The 15788-nt window shown below is 62.6% G+C and overlaps 2 protein-coding genes across 9 annotated transcripts in view; both read left to right on the forward strand.

Moving 5' to 3' along the window:
* Nucleotides 1-5297, forward strand: part of USP48 (ubiquitin specific peptidase 48) — a 30390-nt gene extending 25093 nt beyond the window's left edge. For 3 of the 6 annotated variants that reach the window (XM_069034619.1, XM_069034624.1, XM_069034621.1), the window contains 6 exons: nucleotides 1632-1736; nucleotides 2153-2308; nucleotides 2460-2585; nucleotides 3402-3450; nucleotides 3584-3610; nucleotides 3707-5297. In XM_069034619.1, the coding sequence (XP_068890720.1) occupies nucleotides 1632-1736; nucleotides 2153-2308; nucleotides 2460-2585; nucleotides 3402-3450; nucleotides 3584-3610; nucleotides 3707-3729 (486 nt within the window). In that variant the 3' untranslated portion in view covers nucleotides 3730-5297. Of the gene's footprint in view, nucleotides 1-1631; nucleotides 1737-2152; nucleotides 2309-2459; nucleotides 2586-3401; nucleotides 3451-3583; nucleotides 3611-3706 lie in introns of those variants that run through there. The other 3 variants (XM_069034620.1, XM_069034623.1, XM_069034622.1) reach the window with 3 other exon arrangements.
* Nucleotides 5298-7599: 2302 nt separating this feature from the next.
* On the forward strand, nucleotides 7600-14597 carry RAP1GAP (RAP1 GTPase activating protein). 3 transcript variants are annotated; one of them, XM_069034905.1, is made up of 21 exons: nucleotides 7600-8014; nucleotides 8097-8144; nucleotides 8262-8300; nucleotides 8404-8589; nucleotides 9181-9275; nucleotides 9356-9434; nucleotides 9517-9570; nucleotides 9649-9732; nucleotides 9887-9912; nucleotides 9986-10115; nucleotides 10550-10705; nucleotides 10782-10853; nucleotides 10937-11023; nucleotides 11595-11732; nucleotides 12372-12440; nucleotides 12514-12623; nucleotides 12706-12777; nucleotides 13647-13740; nucleotides 13829-13910; nucleotides 13989-14056; nucleotides 14138-14597. In XM_069034905.1, exons 2-21 carry the CDS (start codon nucleotides 8106-8108, stop codon nucleotides 14144-14146), a joined length of 1689 nt encoding a protein of 562 aa, XP_068891006.1. In that variant the 5' UTR covers nucleotides 7600-8014; nucleotides 8097-8105; the 3' UTR covers nucleotides 14147-14597. The 3 variants fall into 3 exon arrangements, with proteins under 3 accessions (XP_068891006.1, XP_068891005.1, XP_068891004.1); XM_069034904.1 differs by having other exon boundaries at nucleotides 9181-9239; nucleotides 9812-9912; XM_069034903.1 differs by having other exon boundaries at nucleotides 7601-8014; nucleotides 9812-9912.
* Nucleotides 14598-15788: the final 1191 nt, after the last annotated feature.

A 15788-nucleotide genomic window follows, 5' to 3' on the forward strand; every position in this document is an offset into this window, starting at 1 on the left:
ATTCCATCTCCTTGAGGCTCCCTTTTGCCAAACCAAATCCTTTGTGTTTTCAGGGATGCTCCCAGCTATTTTCTGTGTCTTAGCTGTGTTCCCAGGTTCTACCTGCTCTCCTCCCCCTCCAGTATTTGTCATTTCCTTTCTTCTTGCTCAAGTGACATTTTTATTGCTGGATAAAAATGAGCTCTTCCCCTCGGCACTGGTGAGACAGTGAACTTGGAGATGGTTTTCAGGATACCCTGAAGCTGTGAATTTTGTTTTTACTGATCTTAAGTGTCAGGATCAGCTCTAGAACTGGTTTTCCAAGTACCCAAAAGCTGCTTCTGGTAAACCTCCCCGCTTAGGGCTCTCAAGGAGGGATCCAAGGGTGGGCGAGCTTGGATGAAGACGATCCCTGCACTTTTGCAGTGTGGGGTGGGTTTTTTTGGTCTTTCCTTGATTTCCGCCTCCCTGCCAGTCCCAGGGAGGCGCTGGAGCCCGGGGAACTGAGGGGAGCTGGAGGCTGGATGGGTTCCTGCCTTGGTTGTGAGATGTGGATCACGCAGCACCGTCTGGAGCCATCAGCCACAGGCTTTCAGCCTGAATCCCCAGCCTGAATCCCTCTTGGCTCTGGTGCAGGAGAGGGTTGGGTGTTGTGTTTTTCTGGCACTGGACAGGACTGTGCTCACACGTGGGGCTGGCAAAAATACAGGGAGCTATTCTTTGTGGAGCAGCTGGAGCTGGAGAGAGGGGGTGAGAACGTGCCCACGAGATCCCCCAGTAGCAGGGCAGCCTGGGCAGGATGGGAAGCAGCAGGAATGCTGGCCAGGATCACTGTCGGCAGCACTGGGAGCCACTGTGCCCTTCCTGCTGGGCTTTGCAAAATCAGGGAGTGTTTCCAGCCCCTCACCCTTTTCCTGTCTCCTCTGCACCACCTGGCTCCTCCTTGGGGGGGTGATGCTGCAGAGGGAAGCCTCATCCAGATAAAATCATTGTAGGGTGGCACTGCTGGAGTTCAGAGGGCTCTGGGGAACGTTTGGGAGCTGGAATTGCATCATTCATTGTAAATACACGATGGAGAGGAGAGCTCTTGGCATCCAGAGCTCCTGGGCTCCTGCAAAGCCCAGCTCCAGCCACAGCAGAGCTGGGAATTTGCATCCAGGCAAATCTATGCCTGGAGTGCCTTTCACCGACCTGAACAACCTTTTTATTTTTGTATTTGTGTAAATTATTTAGATTTAATTTAGTTACAGCCTCCAGCCCCATAAGTGATGGTGCTGAGTGTCCCTGCCAGGCTGCTGCAGGGACACAGAAATAACTCACGGAGCATACTTTCTCCATGTTGAGGCTTTTGCAACACCCTTAGATGAAGCAGCTGAAGGGAATCAGTCCAGGGCTCAGGAGACTTTGCCTGGAGAGGAGGGCAGGAAGCACCTGCAGCTCCACAGAGGGGGATTCCTGAGCTGAATCCCACGAGGTTCCACCGAGGTGGGGAGGGTGGAGGAGCCTTTGCAGAGCTCACGGAGCAGCTCCTGGGGCTATTCCTGGGCTCTCTGGGTGGAGGTGGCACCTGGAGGTCTCTGGGAGCTGTTTGCCATGGTGGGGCAGGCCGGGTGGATGCTGTTGGTTATGGAGAATGATTTTTATGACTCCAGGTAATGAAGGACGCGGCTCCGGAGCTGAACGTGAGCAGCTCGGAAGCTGAAGAGGAAAGGGAGGAAAACAAGCCAGAGGGGGAGCAAGACCCCGATTTTAACCAGGTAGAGATGAAAAATCCCATCAGGTTCCTTGATTTTTGTATTACCCTCCTGAGTCAGCATGATGGGATCACCACTCTCCTCCTGTGCATCTCACTGGCAGCAGAAGAGTGTCTTAAATTGTCATTTGAATGGTCAAACCACACAGTGCTGGGTTTTGGAGAGATTAGATATGGACAGGGATTCGTGTGCGTGTGGGAATCTGCCCCACACTGGCGTTAGGACTAGGAGCTGAGGTCTGAAGGCAAATCCTTTGGTTGCCTCCACACTTGCATGCTTCAATTGGCTTTCCAAGGGGTTTTCCATCGCTTCCTGCCTTCCCTTGCACGACCAACTTGCCCAAAACCCTCTCTGAGATCTGGGAAAGTTGTGTTTATCCCTAAACAACTCGATCTCCTCACTTTCTGCCTCGTCTCCAGGCCAACGGTGGCGCGAAACGCCAGAAGCTGTCCCACCAGAGCTACATCACTTACCAAAAACAGGGAATCAGGAGGAGCACGCGGCACCGGAAGGTCCGGGGGGAGAAAGCGCTGCTTGTGTCGGCCAACCAGACCCTGAAAGAGCTGAAAATCCAGGTGAGGCCAGCTCTACTTCCAGGAATGAGGAAGAAAACACAAAATGAAGAGTGTGGGGGTGCAGGGGGAGGGTCTGACCCCCCAGGAGGTGGGGACGGGTGGCGGGGCGGGAATGCCGCGATCCCGGGATGAGGTGTCCGTGTGCCCCCAGATCATGCACGCCTTCTCCGTGGCCCCCTTCGACCAGAACCTGTCCCTGGACGGGAAGATCCTGAGCGATGACACGGCCACGCTGGGCAGCCTCGGGGTCATCCCCGAGTCCGTCATCCTGCTCAAGGTAACGGCGGGGTGGGATTCGGGAACGCCGTGGGATCAGGGAGAGCCACGAGGAGGGTGTGGTGGTGTGTGTGGAAATGGGGACAAATGGAACGAGCTCCTCGTGCAGCTCCTTATTAAAAAAAATCCGTAATGTTTTCGTTTTAGGGAAGGAAAATCCTTAATTTTTTTTGTCTTTGGGGAGGAAAATCTTCATTGTTTTTTGTTTCAGAGGAGGAAAATTCTTAATTTTTTGTTTGTTTGCTTGTTTGGAGGAGGAAAATACTTCTTGGGGTTTTGTTTTGGAGGAAGAAAATTCTTAATGATTTTGTGTTGGGGACAAAAGTCCTCATTGTTTTTTGTTTTGGAGGACGAAAATCCCTAATTTTGTTTAAGAGAGGGAATATCCTTAGGTGCTTGGTGGTTTCTTTGTTTTGGGGTTTTTTTTGGAGGAGGAAAGTCCTTAATTTTTTGTTTGGAAGGGACTATCCTTTTGTTTTCTGTTTTGTTTTGGAGGGGGAAAAGCCTTAATTTTTTTTTTTTGTGTTAGGGGAGGAAAGTCTTCATTTGTTTTGTTTTGGAGGAGGAATATCCTTGATTTTATTTATTTTGGAGGAGGTAAATCCTTTTTATCTTCATTGTAGAGGAGAAAACCCCCTGGTTTTTTATTTCCAAGAGCCCTTTGTAGCTGATTTGGCTGCTGAGCTCTGTGGGTACCAAAACAGGACTAACTCAGGGAGTGAGTCCTCCCATGGAGTTCCCATTCCCTGCTCCTGGCCTGAGCAGGGTCCCGCGGATCCGTGTGCTCGTTAATTCCCTGCTCCCCTCTCTTCCCCAGGCCGACGAGCCCATCGCGGACTACGCGGCCATGGACGACGTAATGCAAGGTGAGAGGCGGGGAAGGGCTGGGCCGGGGGTTTGGGGTGGGAAGGTGGGAAATGGGGATTGTGACGCTCCCGTGTCACCGGCTGCGGGACGCTCCGAGCGACTTCTAACGCCTGCCTTCCCTCTCCATCCCAGTTTGTATGCCTGAAGAAGGATTCAAAGGTGAGTCCAGGTGTTTTCCCCCCTTTGCACCCCTCACATGGATCCCACCCCATCCCATCTCCCTTCTCATCTCCTGGTGGTGTCTCTCCTTCCCAGGGACTGGTTTACTTGGCCACTGATGGTTTTCCAAGAGGAGCGACCAGAAGGGAAGAGGATTTGTCACATGGTAGGGCATTAAAAGAGTAAAAGCAGGTGGATGCAGTACTTTTTGACTCTTCCAGAAGGCAAAAATCCATCATGAGACGTTTGCTCCCCAAAAAACAAAACAAATGCCTTATGTCAAAGCAGATTGCACTGAAGGACATCCGGCTTCAGGACAACGTTCCCGGGTTTATTTAATAAGGAACAGGAAGGTTGGGAAGTTGAGCAGCAGTTGGAGTGTTTGGGACAAGGGGTGGCCCTGTGTGTCCCCTGGTTCAGCCGCAGAGGGTCGAGATCCCGTAGATCCAGCCCATCCTGATCATTCTCCAGGAACTCTTTAGGATAATCCCATCTCTGATCCACTCTTAACGCTTTCAATCCATCATGGAAGTACAGGGATTGTGACTTGGTGAGGAATGTCTAGTGCTTTCAGACAACAAAACTTCATTTATTTAACCCAAAATGGAAGCTGGGATCTGCCTCCCAGACCCTCCCAGGGGCTGGGAGACGCCCCCTCTCCGCACCCCTCCGCCGTCACTTCCACACCTTGGATGATCCAATAACCACCTGAGCTCTGGGAACTGTGGGGTTTTTTAGAAGTTTGGGGTATTTTAATGACTCTGGAGAACATTTTCCCCCAGTCTGACGCTGCTGGGAGTGTTCCTGGCTCGGGGCAGCCGGAGCCGGTGAGGGGGTGTGGGTGGGTGCCATTTTCCCTTGGGAAGATTTTCTTACCCCTCTCTCCTCATTTTTCAGCAATGCACTAATTTTTAATTTTTTTTTTCCTGACATCTCCCAGCAAAGTTTTCTCTCCATTAATATTTAGCAGGAAATAGTATCCCTCTTCCAAACTGATCCACACTGGGTGCTCCGAAGGATCTCTTTAATAGAGATCCTCTTCCTTTCCAGCCTTTTCCTTTGTTTCTGTGGAAAAGTTTAATGCAGAGATCACATCAGTTTTATTTTTTCCAGGTTTGCAGGAATTTGGGGTGCAAGAAGAGGGTGGGGGCCACAAATTCCATCCCCAAAACCCCACCAGTTTTGATTTCCAGTGTTTTATTTCCATGGTTTTATGTGAAGAATTCCAGCTGCTCTTTGCCCAGCCCCCTCCTCCCTTGTCCCTGCTGGGTTTGGGGGTGAAGCAGCAGCATTTGAGGGGCTCTGAAGTTCCTAAGAAGGGATTTTTTGGGGCAGTTTGAACCCGTGGATTCTTTCCCAAGGTACAGACATGATGAATTCCATGCGCCGAAGCCACAGGAGGTTTTTCTTCCCAGCCTGAAGCACTCGCTTGTGTACATATTCCTTGGAAATTCCATCTTTTCAAGTTGCTGTTAATTTTTTTTAATGTTATATATAAAAAAGTCTCTTCCTTGAGCTTATACTGTTGTGGGAAGGGATCCCGTGGGGCCGTGAGGGTGTTCCAGGGCTGCGGCGGTTCCGGCAGCGCCAGATCCTGTGGAGGACGCAGGTGCAAGGTGTGAGCCAAGGCCCCGTTCCTGTTTTGTCTGTTATTTGCAAATATTATCGGATTAAAGTTGTCATTGGAGCTGTGGCAGCCTTGTTACAGTGCAGACACGTGGGCCAAGGGTGTTGGAGCAAGGTGGAGGTGATTATCCCATAAATCCCACTTGGAGCTGTCCCAAAAAGGAATGTGGGCACTGGGGGGTGGGATGGGAGCAAGAGGGGCCCTGCTGGATCAGGAATGCCCCCCTCCTCTGCACGGGGAAGAGGATTTTTGGAGCTTGGGCACTGCGTTTGGTGGCCCTGGCCCTGTCACATCCACCCCTGTCCCCACCCTGGTGTGTCCCCGGGGGCTCCCTGCCCCTCCTTGTCCCCCGAGCCGGGGTCTCCCCCTGGGAGAGGGGGAGGGAAATGGGTGCTGGAGGTGGGGGAGGAGAGCGGCCTTGGGGTGCTGGGTGACCCCCGGGTGCCAGGGAGGGATGGGGGGAGACGGGGCCTGGGGATGGGCACTAGGGATGGGAGGGGGCAGGAATGGGGCTGGGGGCTGCAGGGGCCACCCTGCGTGAGAGAGGAAGGGTTAAGGTTGGGGGGTACTCTGGTACCAGGAATGGGGAATTCGGGATGAGGGATTCCTAGGGTAGCAGGGATGGGGGTTATGGGTGGGAAGGGGGGAGGCTGCTCGGGGTCCCAGGGAGAGGCGTGGGGGGAGCCCAGTGAGCCGAATTTGGGGGGAGATGCGGGTGATGGGCAGAGCGGTGCCCGGGTGCCAGCCGCGGGCAGGGGGATGGGGATGGCTCTCGGGGGGACGGGGAGACGTCTGGGGGGTCCCCCGGTCTGCGGGGACCTGGGCGCCGGGGCGGGAGGGGACACTCAGGCGGTCCCGGGGGTGACATCAGGGATGGAGAGGGGGATCCCCGGTTCCCGGTGCCGGTTCCCGGTGCCTGTGGCCGGGGGTCTGTTTCCGGTGCCCGTGGCCGTTTCCTGGTGCGGTGCCCGGTTCCCGGTGCCGGTGCCCGGTCCCACCGCCCCCGGAGGGGCCGCCCCGCCCCGCCGCACGTGACGCTGCGCGGCGGCAGCGAGCGCCGGGGCCCCGCTCGGCTCCGTTCGGTACCGGCCCCGCTCCGGGACCGCCCCGGCCCCGCCGCCCCCGGTAAGTGCCGCCCCGCGGGGACCGGGCACCGCGCTCCCCCCGGAGACCCCCGCCCCGCGATGTCCCCCCATCCCCGCCGCAGCACCGGGGGGTCCGTCCGCCCGTGACCTTCACCGCTGCCGGTACCGGGGGAGGGGATGGGGGGGGAACGCTCCGGGCCTGGGGGAGAAGCCCCGGGTTGGGGAAGGAGGGTGGGAGGAGTCCCCCATTGCCCCCCCCAGCCTGTCTCCCCCAAATATCCCCTCCATAATTACACCCTACAACTTGACCCCCCCCCCGCCCCCCACAAAACCTGCCCCCCCCCCCCTCCCGGACACCCCAAAACCTGCCCCCCCTTCTGCCCCCATCATCTGCTGCCCCTGTTCCAGTCTCCCCCGTCTGACTCCTGTGTCCCCCCAAACCCAACCTCCCTCCCCACCCAGTCTGGCCCCCCACATTTAGGACATTTCTCCCCCTCGCCGGTGCTCCCCCCACCCTCCCGAGACGGCCCCCCCACCTTGGGTGCTGGGGGGTGGGGAGCGATAGGGGAGCCCCCGCCAGGGTCGCCCCCAGCCCGGCGGGGTCACGCTGTGGCCCAGGGGGTGCACGGGGAAGGGTCGTGTTTGCACGGGGACGGGTGGCAATGTCGCATTGGCACGGGGACACCGGGGTCGTGCTTGCACGGGGCCGGGTCACACCTGCACCGGGGCTGTGCTTGGCTGCGGGAGCGTTTGCACCAGCGCCGTGCTTGCACAGGGCCGGGTCACACCTGCCGGGGCTGTCTCTGCACAGGGACGGGGCTCGTTTGCACCAGAGCCGTGTTTGCACAGGGACGGTGGCATTTGCACGAGGGTCCCTTTTGCACCAGGGATGCGCTTGCACGTCCTTGTGTTTGCCCAGGGCCGGGTCGCATTTGCACCAGGGCTGTATTTGATGGAGACGGTGCCATTTGCATGGGGACGGTGGCGTTTGCACGAGGATGGTCACATTGCCACGGGGAGAGTGACATTTGCACGGGGCTGGTGACACCGGCGTGGGGCCGGTGACACTGTCACGGGAATGATCATACTTGCACGGGGAGAGACCCTGGGCACGGTGTCGGTGGCACTGGCACGAAAATGTTCGTGCTTGCGCGGGGTCAGTGTCACTTTCACGGGGTCGGTGACAGTTTCACGTGGAGGGTGGCACTGGCATGGGATTGGTGGCACTGGCACAGGGTCAGTGACGCTTTCATGGGGAGGGTGGCACTGGCTCGGGGTGGGTGGCAGTGGCGCGGGGATGATGACATTCCACGGGGTCGGTGGCACTCCACGGGTCGGTGCCACCTTTGCGGGGTCCCGGCGCTGTCCGTGGTGCTGCCCCGCGCCGCCGCCTCCCGCCGGCAGAGGGCGCCCTTCGGGGCGGGGGTGGGGATGCGATGAGTTTGGAGGGTCTCAGCGGCCCCCGTGGAGTGACCCCGCCCCGCCGCTCCCGCCCCGCCGGCCCCTGGCACCGGCAGGGTGGCACCTGGCTCGCTGCCATCAGTTGGCTTCAGGGGTCAGGCTGCTGGCCGGGCGTCCCGGCAAGGGGCTGTGGGGGAGCTCTCCTCTCCCCCAGGAAGCGCCATGGGCCCCCCTGGACCCCCTCACACCACCTAGACGCGTCTCCAGCGAGCAGCACCTCCCAACCCTGAGGTAAGCGCCCGTGGACGCCCCCCAGCCAAGGATGCCCACCCCAAGGCGGGGTGCCAGGCACCCACAGCCCCTCTGTCCCCAGGGCAGCAGGATGGCCCAGCAGCGCCATGCCATCCCCCCACCACTCAAGGTAGGTGTTGTTGGGGTGGGGGGCACGCAGCCAGCACCCGGGGGTGCCACCATGGGCATCACCCATCCCAACATCCATGGGTGCCTCTATGGCCATCACCCCCCCGTTGTCTTGCAGACGGAGGAGGACTACATCCCCTACCCCAGCGTGCATGAGGTAGAGCACCCACCCCGCTCCGGAGAGGGGTGGGAGGGGCGCTGGCCGGGTGGGTGGGTCGGTGGGTGGGTGCCCAGAGCACCCACCCCGGCTGTGGGCACAGGTGCTGGGCCGGGAGGGGCCGTTCCCCCTCATCCTCCTGCCGCAGTTCGGGGGTTACTGGATCGAGGGCACCAACCACCAGCTGAGCGGGGCCCCTGACTCACCCCCCACCCCGGTACCTGGCACCCGGGCAAAGCTGGAGGGCAACCACACAGCCAAGATCTACCGCAAGCACTTCCTGGGCAAGGTGAGGCCCTGGGGTGCTGCAGGTGCGGGGTCTGGGTGGGAGGGATATCCCATGGGTATGGAGGGGCAGGAGCACGGAGACCACGTCAGCTTGGGTGTTCATGGGCGTGGGGGTCCATGGCTACGGGAGCCCTCTGGGTCATGGACATGGGTGCTCATGGATGTGGGTATCCCTGGGCACGGCTGCCCCAAGACAAGGATGCTTGGGGTGGGTTCTCCATGGGAATGGAAGGACATGGAGACCTCGTAAACACAGGTGAGAGGCACGTGGGTGCTTGTGGCCATGGGTGCCCCATGGGGCGGGTGGTCAAGGAGGTGGGTGCTGGGTCTCCATGGGCAGGAGAGCCCCTGGCATGGGTGCCCACGGACATGGGTTCTCCATAGGTTTGCATGGACATGGGGGCTCCGTAGGTTTGTGGAGAACCTTGGTGCCACATGGGGTGTGTGGCTCACTGAGTAGAGGTGCCCCGTGGGTGATACCTGTGGGTACAGGTGCTCATGGGGATGGGTGCTCATGGACCCGGGTGTCCCATGGCGCGGGTGCCCCCAGCATGAGCGCCCTTGGCCATGGCTGCTCCGCTCCTTCCCGCAGGAGCACTTCAACTACTACTCCCTGGACCCGGCGCTGGGACACCTCGTCTTCTCCCTCAAGTACGACGAGCAGGAGCACCTCCACCTGCTGCTGCGGTGAGCGGGGTGTGGGGGGCACCCACGGGGGCTGCCTGGGGGCGGGGGGGGGCCCCCCTGACCCCCTCCTTGCTCCGCAGCACCCGTGCCCGCACCCTGCACGATGTGGTGCCCATCTCCTGCCTGGCCGAGTTCCCCAACGTGGTGCAGATGGCCAAGGTGGGTGTAACCCCGCCCCCAGCAGCACCCATGGGTGCCCCCCAGCCCCAGGCCCCCCCGGTATCACCCATCCCTCCCACAGCTGGTGTGCGAGGACGTCAACGTGGATCGCTTCTACCCCGTGCTCTACCCCAAGGTGAACGGGGTGCAGGGAGGGGGCACATGGGCACCCATGGGTGCCCTCCCCAGCCTCTGACCCCTCCCCACCTCGCAGGCATCCCGCCTCATCCTCGCCTTTGACGAGCACGTGCTCAGCAACCACTTCAAATTTGGGGTCATCTACCAAAAACTGGGGCAGGTATGGGGTGGGGTGGGTGGGGGTTAAGGTGGGGGCAGTCCCTGGGTGGGTGCTGGCACCCATCCCCACCCCACTGCAGACCTCTGAGGAGGAGCTTTTCGGCACCACGGAGGAGAGCCCGGCCTTCACCGAATTCCTCGACGTTCTGGGTCAGCGGGTGCAGCTGCGGGACTTCAAGGGGTGCGTGAGGAGGTGCTGGGGGAGGCAGGACCCGCGGGGTGCGGGTGCCTGTCTCACCCACCCACCCACGCAGGTTCCGAGGGGGGCTGGATGTGACCCACGGGCAGACAGGCAGCGAGTCAGTCTATTGCCACTTCCGTGACAAGGAGATCATGTTCCACGTCTCCACCAAACTGCCCTACACCGAGGGGGACGCCCAGCAGGTGGGCACCCGTGGGGGCTGGGGGCTGTCTATGGGGGGCAGGGGCTCCTGGGGCACCCATGGGTACTGGGGGGGTGGAAGGAGGGGGAACGGGGAGGACTCTTGGGTGCTTGGGGGGGGGGGGTTGGAGGTGGTCCTGGGACACTTCTATGGGGTGGAAGAGCTGTTGGGGCTTTGGGGGATGTCCCATGGTGGTGGCGGGCAGCTGTTGGGCCCTGGAGATGGCAGGGCACCCATGGGTGTGCGGAAACATCTCTGGGATGCAGAGGGCTGGTAAGACAGCCATGGGTGCCGGGGGGAGCTGTGGGGCACAGGGGCTTTCATTCCTTTTGATGCCCCTGGTGTGACCGACCTCTGTCCCTCGTGTCCTGCTGTGTCCCCCCCTTACCCCCTATGTCCCCTCCTTGTTCCTCCGCGTCCCCCGTGTGTCCACAGCTGCAGCGGAAGCGTCACATTGGCAACGACATCGTGGCCATCGTCTTCCAGGACGAGAACACACCGTTCGTCCCCGACATGATCGCCTCCAACTTCCTCCACGCCTTCGTGGTGGTGCAGCTGGAGCAGGGGGGCACCCAGGGCACCCTCTACAAGGTACCCCCCGTGCCTCCGTGTCCCCGTCCCCATGGGGGCCCGCGGGGTGCCCCGTCACCCGCCCCACTCGCCGCAGGTCTCTGTCACCGCCCGTGACGACGTCCCCTTCTTCGGCCCGCCGCTGCCCGACCCCGCCGTCTTCAGGAAGGTGAGCGCCCGTCGGTGCCGCTGGGGGTCCCCGGTGACGCCCACCCAGCCACGCACCCACCCAGGGCCGCCCCCGCCCCGCAGGGCCCCGAGTTCCAGGAGTTCCTGCTGACGAAGCTCATCAACGCCGAGTACGCCTGTTACCGCGCCGAGAAGTTCGCCAAGCTGGAGGTGCGGGCACGGGGGGTGCGGGCTGGGCACGGGGTGCTGGGGGGCACCCAGAGGGGCCGGGCAGGCCGCGGGCACAGCGCGACGCTGTGGATGTGGGTGCCGGGGGTGCCGGGGGTGCCGGGGGTGCCGTGCCCACCGTGGGGCCCGTGCACCCTGTGGGCGCTGCGCGTGGGTGGGCAGGGGCTGGGTGCTGCAGGTCCCGCCCGTGCGGGTGGGCGGGTGGTGCCGGGGGTACCGCGGGGTGGTCTCAGGTGTGGCGGCAGCAGCGCGGTGGGGAGGGGGTTGCGAGCGGAGGCCCCGTGTGGGTGGGTGGGGGTCTCGCGTGGGCGCGGCGAGGCGGGGGGCGGGTGCACGTGGTGGCCTCGCGTGGGTGGCAGCGGTGCGGCACCGGGCTGCGGGGGTGCTGTGGGCGGCGCCGCGAGGCTGCGGCAGTGCGGGGCCGGTCCCGCGGGGGTGGCGGCTGTCCGGTGCGGGGCCGGGTGTCTCGCATGGCGCAGCCGCGCGGGGTGCGGGGCTGGGAGCGGGGCTGGGTGGGCTCGCGTGGGCGCAGCCGTGCGGGGCTGGTGCGCAGGAGCGGACGCGGGCGGCGCTGCTGGAGACGCTGCACGAGGAGCTGCAGGCGCGCAGCCAGGCCATGCTGGGGCTCGGCCCCGACGACGAACGCCCCGACAACGGCGGCGCCGCCCCGGGCTTCTTCGAGTCCTTCAAGGTGGGGCGCGGGGGTCCCGCACCCCCCGCACGCAGCACTGAGGGGCTCAGCCCCTCCTGGCGCCCGCGGGGCCAGGCCCCCTCCCCGGCTCCCCCCCGGCCCCGCCACGGTGGCCCCGGGGCCGCCCCCTCCATGGTGGCCGCGCCCCGAGCCTTGGCCGCGCCCCCCGCGCGCAGCCGCTCTGCGGGGCGTGGCTGAGGCCGCGCCCACCCCAGGCCACGCCCCCGTGGGCGGAGCGAGCCCGTGGTCGCAGCCACGCCCTTTCCAGCGGACCACACCCCGGGAAGCCACGCCCCTCACACGGCACAAGCCCCGCCCGATCCATGGGCCACGCCTCCTCATCACTTAGCCCCTCCCACCCCCTTGGCTCCGCCCCGCCCCAGTTCCCCCCCCCCGGTGCCCGGTTCCCTCTCCCCTCGGTGCCCGGTTCCCTCTCCCCTCGGTGCCCGGTTCTCCCCCCGGTGCCCGGTTCCCCCCCCCGGTGCCCGTCCCCCCCCCGGTGCCCGGGTCCCTCTCCCCCCTGTGCCCGTCCCCCCCCCCCCCGGTGCCCGGTTCCCTCTCCCCCCTGTGCCCGTCCCCCCCCGGTGCCCGGTTCCCCCTCCCCGCGGCCCCCGGTCAGTGACGCGCTGCTGCCCCCAGTCGCTGCTGGTGCCCGGGAGCCGCCGGGGACGCCGTGGCAGCGCCATCGGGCTGGGCTCGGTGGAAGAGGTGGGTACCTCGCTGTCCCCCCTCCGTGTCCCCCCCGGTCCCTGGTGTTCCCCCGGTTAACGGCGCCCCGCAGGCGCTGCTGGTGCCCGGGAAGAGCCCGTCGCGGCGGCGGCCCGGCCCCCTCGGCTCCCGCCGCTCCAGCGCCATCGGCATCGAGAGCATCCAGGAGGCGCCGGCCGGCAGGTGAGCGCCGGTACCGGCACCGCCGCTGTCCCCTCCCGCTGTCACCTCCCGCTGTCGCCTGACTGCCGCCGCCTCCCCTCAGGGACGGTCCCGCAGCCCCCGACGGCTCCAGCTCCACACACAGCTCCCCCGAGAGCCGCCGGAACCCCGACAGGTCCCGCAGCTGTCACCGGGATCGGGGACAGGAGGGCACTGGAATGGGGTGGCACTGGGGTGGGAATACTTGGGGACTGGAAGGCACTGGGATGGGGTGGCACCGGTATAGGGTGACACCAAGACGAGGTGACGTGGGGACAGGGTGATAATAGGGTGACACGGGGACTGGAGGGCACTGGAATAGGGCAGCACAAGAAGAGGGTGGCACTGGGTTGGAGTGGCACTGAGATGGGGTGACATCAGGGCGACACAGGGACACAGTGAATGAAGGACAGTGGGATGGGGGGTGCAAGGACAAGGGGGCACTGGGATGGGGTGACATCAGGGTAACACAGGCACTGGAGGGCACTGAGATAGTGCGGCTCAAGGACATGGTGACACTAGGACAGGGGGTGGCACAGGGATGGGGTGGCACTGGGATGGGGCGGTATCAGGATGACACACGGACTGGAGGGATGGGACAGCAAAGGGGTGCAGTGGGCCAGGGTGACCAGAGGGACAGGGTGTCACAGGAGCTGAGTGGCACAGGGTCTGTATGTGCCAGGGACAAGGTGGCAGGGGGTCGTGGGGTGGCACGTGGGCACAGGTTGGCATGAAGGTGAGGTGGCACAGAGGACAATTTGGTGTGATGACAAGAGACGTGGGGACAGGAGTGCATGGGGATGGGACCTCCCAGGGATGGGGTGGGCGCGGGGTGGCACAGGGATGGGACATGCCAGGGATAGGGTGACATGAGGATGCAGTGTCCCAGGGACAGGGTGGTGTGGGGACAGTGTCCCGGGGCCAGCACAGCATCGCAGCGGGCCATGGTGGTGGCCACGAGGCGCGGTGCCAGCCTGTTGTGGCCTTGGGGACTGTCCCTGGCAGGGCCGAGAAGCCGGAGCCGCCGGATTTCTCCCGCTCCTCCTCCAGCGCCAGCAGCTTCGGCAGCGCCGCAGAGGAGCCCGGCGAGCCGGGACGGGTACGGGGAGCCCGGGCGGGGGTCCGGGACGGGCCGGGGGGGCAGTCTGGGGTGGGCAGCACCCCTCTGACCCTCCCTCTACCCTCAGGAGAGCCGCTCGCCCTCGGGGAGCCACCGCGACGCCTTCACTGACACCCCCTGGCCGGATGACCCCCCCGGGACACCCCCAGGTAGCCCGGCACCCCCGGGTCGGGGCGCCGCGGGGCTGGGGGACCCCTCGGGGTTCTCATGACTCCCCTTTTCCCCAGGCCGCCGCCCACCTGACCCCTTCTGCCCCGAGATCAAAATCCAGCTGGAGCAGCCCCCCCATAACCCGGTGAGGCTGTGCCCCCCCACCAGTGCACCCCAGTATGGGGGTGCCCAAACTGGGGTGCCCCCACTGACGTCCCTCCCACAGGGCTCATAGTTACCCCCCCACCCGTGGGGGTGTCACCGCTTCGCCCCCTCTGTGTGCCACCCCCGTGCCAGGAGCTGAAGCCATCGTCCCCGGTGCAGGATTTGGGGGGACCCCCCAAAAAAATTGGGATGTGCCCCCCTCCAGACAATCTCTGTCACCCCAAAAACCCCTTGGGTGGGGGGTGATGCACCACAAAGGGCCCCCCCTCTGCCGTTACCCCAAAATGAAGAGTGGGTCCAACCCCAGCATCATCCCCTCCCTGAAAGAAAAGAGGGGACTCAAATCCAGGGTAACCCCAAAGTGGAGCTCCCCCTCCTCCCCTTTATTTAAGGGAAAAAGTTCCGGAATGGGCCGGAGGCTGGAATTGGGGGGAGAGGGAGGAATATTTTTTCACACCCCCCCCAAACTGTGTTTGTGTTTCCCGTGAGTCCTGTATAAAATAAAGGTTTATTTATCGCTACTCTGGGGGGTCTCCAATATCTAGGGGCTCCCCAAAACCCCAAACATCAATGGGGGCTGTAAAAACACCCTCAAGTTCACTCATTTTCGGAGGTCATTTAGACATATTATGGGGTTTCGCAGCAGCCAGGCTGAGCAAAGCCTTTCTTTAATGCTGCCATATTCTGGGGTGCTGTGAGTATCCCAAAATATGGCAGGCGATGCCCTCACTGCCCGCCCCCCCCACCCCGCAAAAAAAGTGCCTCTTTGGGCTCCACTGGTCAGCCCGGCGTCAGGAGCGGCATTTGGCCACAGCCCCGGTGGCCACCGGCGTCCTGCCAACCCCCCGGCCAAGGGAAAGTGGTTCCCACCCCCCCGAACCCCCCAAACCACGCGGCACCCCGGGAGTGGTTAAACATAGCTCGGGGCTGCCGGAGTTCTGGGAAGCGCCAGCGGCCGGGCCGTGGTCGGGATCTGGCAACGCCAGCAATGCCCGGGGGGCAAAGGGCGCCGGGCAAAGGAGGGGTCAGAGCCCCCCCAAATCCAGCCCTGGCAGGGTCACCGCCTGCACCCGCTCTGAAGGGTCCTGGTTAATGAGGAACTGGAGTTTTAATTATAAAACTGGTAAATGAATAAAAAAATGGGGAAGGGGGTTTAGGGGGGTTTTGGAGGGGCCTGGGGGATTTAAGGGGGTCCAGGGGAGTTTTGGGGTGCTCAGGGGGGTGTTAGAAGTGCCCGATGCAGCCGGGGTGTGCAGAGGGCTGCTCGTGCGTGGGATTTGCACGGGAACGGGCAGCGGCGTTTTCCCAGCGGTGTTTTCCCAGCGGTGTTTTCCCAGCCACTTGCACGAGCACAGAACTCGTGAGCACCGCGGGGCTTTCATGTGTGCACAGGAGCGTTTGCACGGGCACAGGGACTCCTGCACGGGCACGGGATAATTTGCACAAGCACGGTGGCTCTGGCACGTGTTTGCTCTGTACACTGTCACCGTACGGACGGGCACCGTGACAGTGACGGTCACCCCTGCACGGTGACTTTTGCCCATGGAAAGGGCAATTCAAGCACAGTGAGTGACATCTGCCTGTGCTCTGAGCCACTTGCACAAGCACCGTGACATTTGCACATGCAAGGCACTACGCACCGTGACATCTCAGTGACATTTGCATGTGCACACTGACATTTGCACCTTTTGCTCGGCTCAGGCAGCATCTGC

This window comes from Aphelocoma coerulescens, chromosome 21 (genome assembly GCF_041296385.1).
Source record: "Aphelocoma coerulescens isolate FSJ_1873_10779 chromosome 21, UR_Acoe_1.0, whole genome shotgun sequence".
NCBI classification, from domain to species: domain Eukaryota; kingdom Metazoa; phylum Chordata; class Aves; order Passeriformes; family Corvidae; genus Aphelocoma; species Aphelocoma coerulescens.

Coding starts and splice junctions, on each gene's coding strand:
- RAP1GAP (XM_069034903.1), top strand. CDS start 8,106: ATGGCCCAGCAGCGCCATGCCATCCCCCCACCACTCAAG. Junction 9,435..9,516: donor ACGTGGTGCAGATGGCCAAG/GTGGGTGTAACC, acceptor TCCCTCCCACAG/CTGGTGTGCGAGGACGTCAA. Junction 9,571..9,648: donor ACCCCGTGCTCTACCCCAAG/GTGAACGGGGTG, acceptor CCCACCTCGCAG/GCATCCCGCCTCATCCTCGC.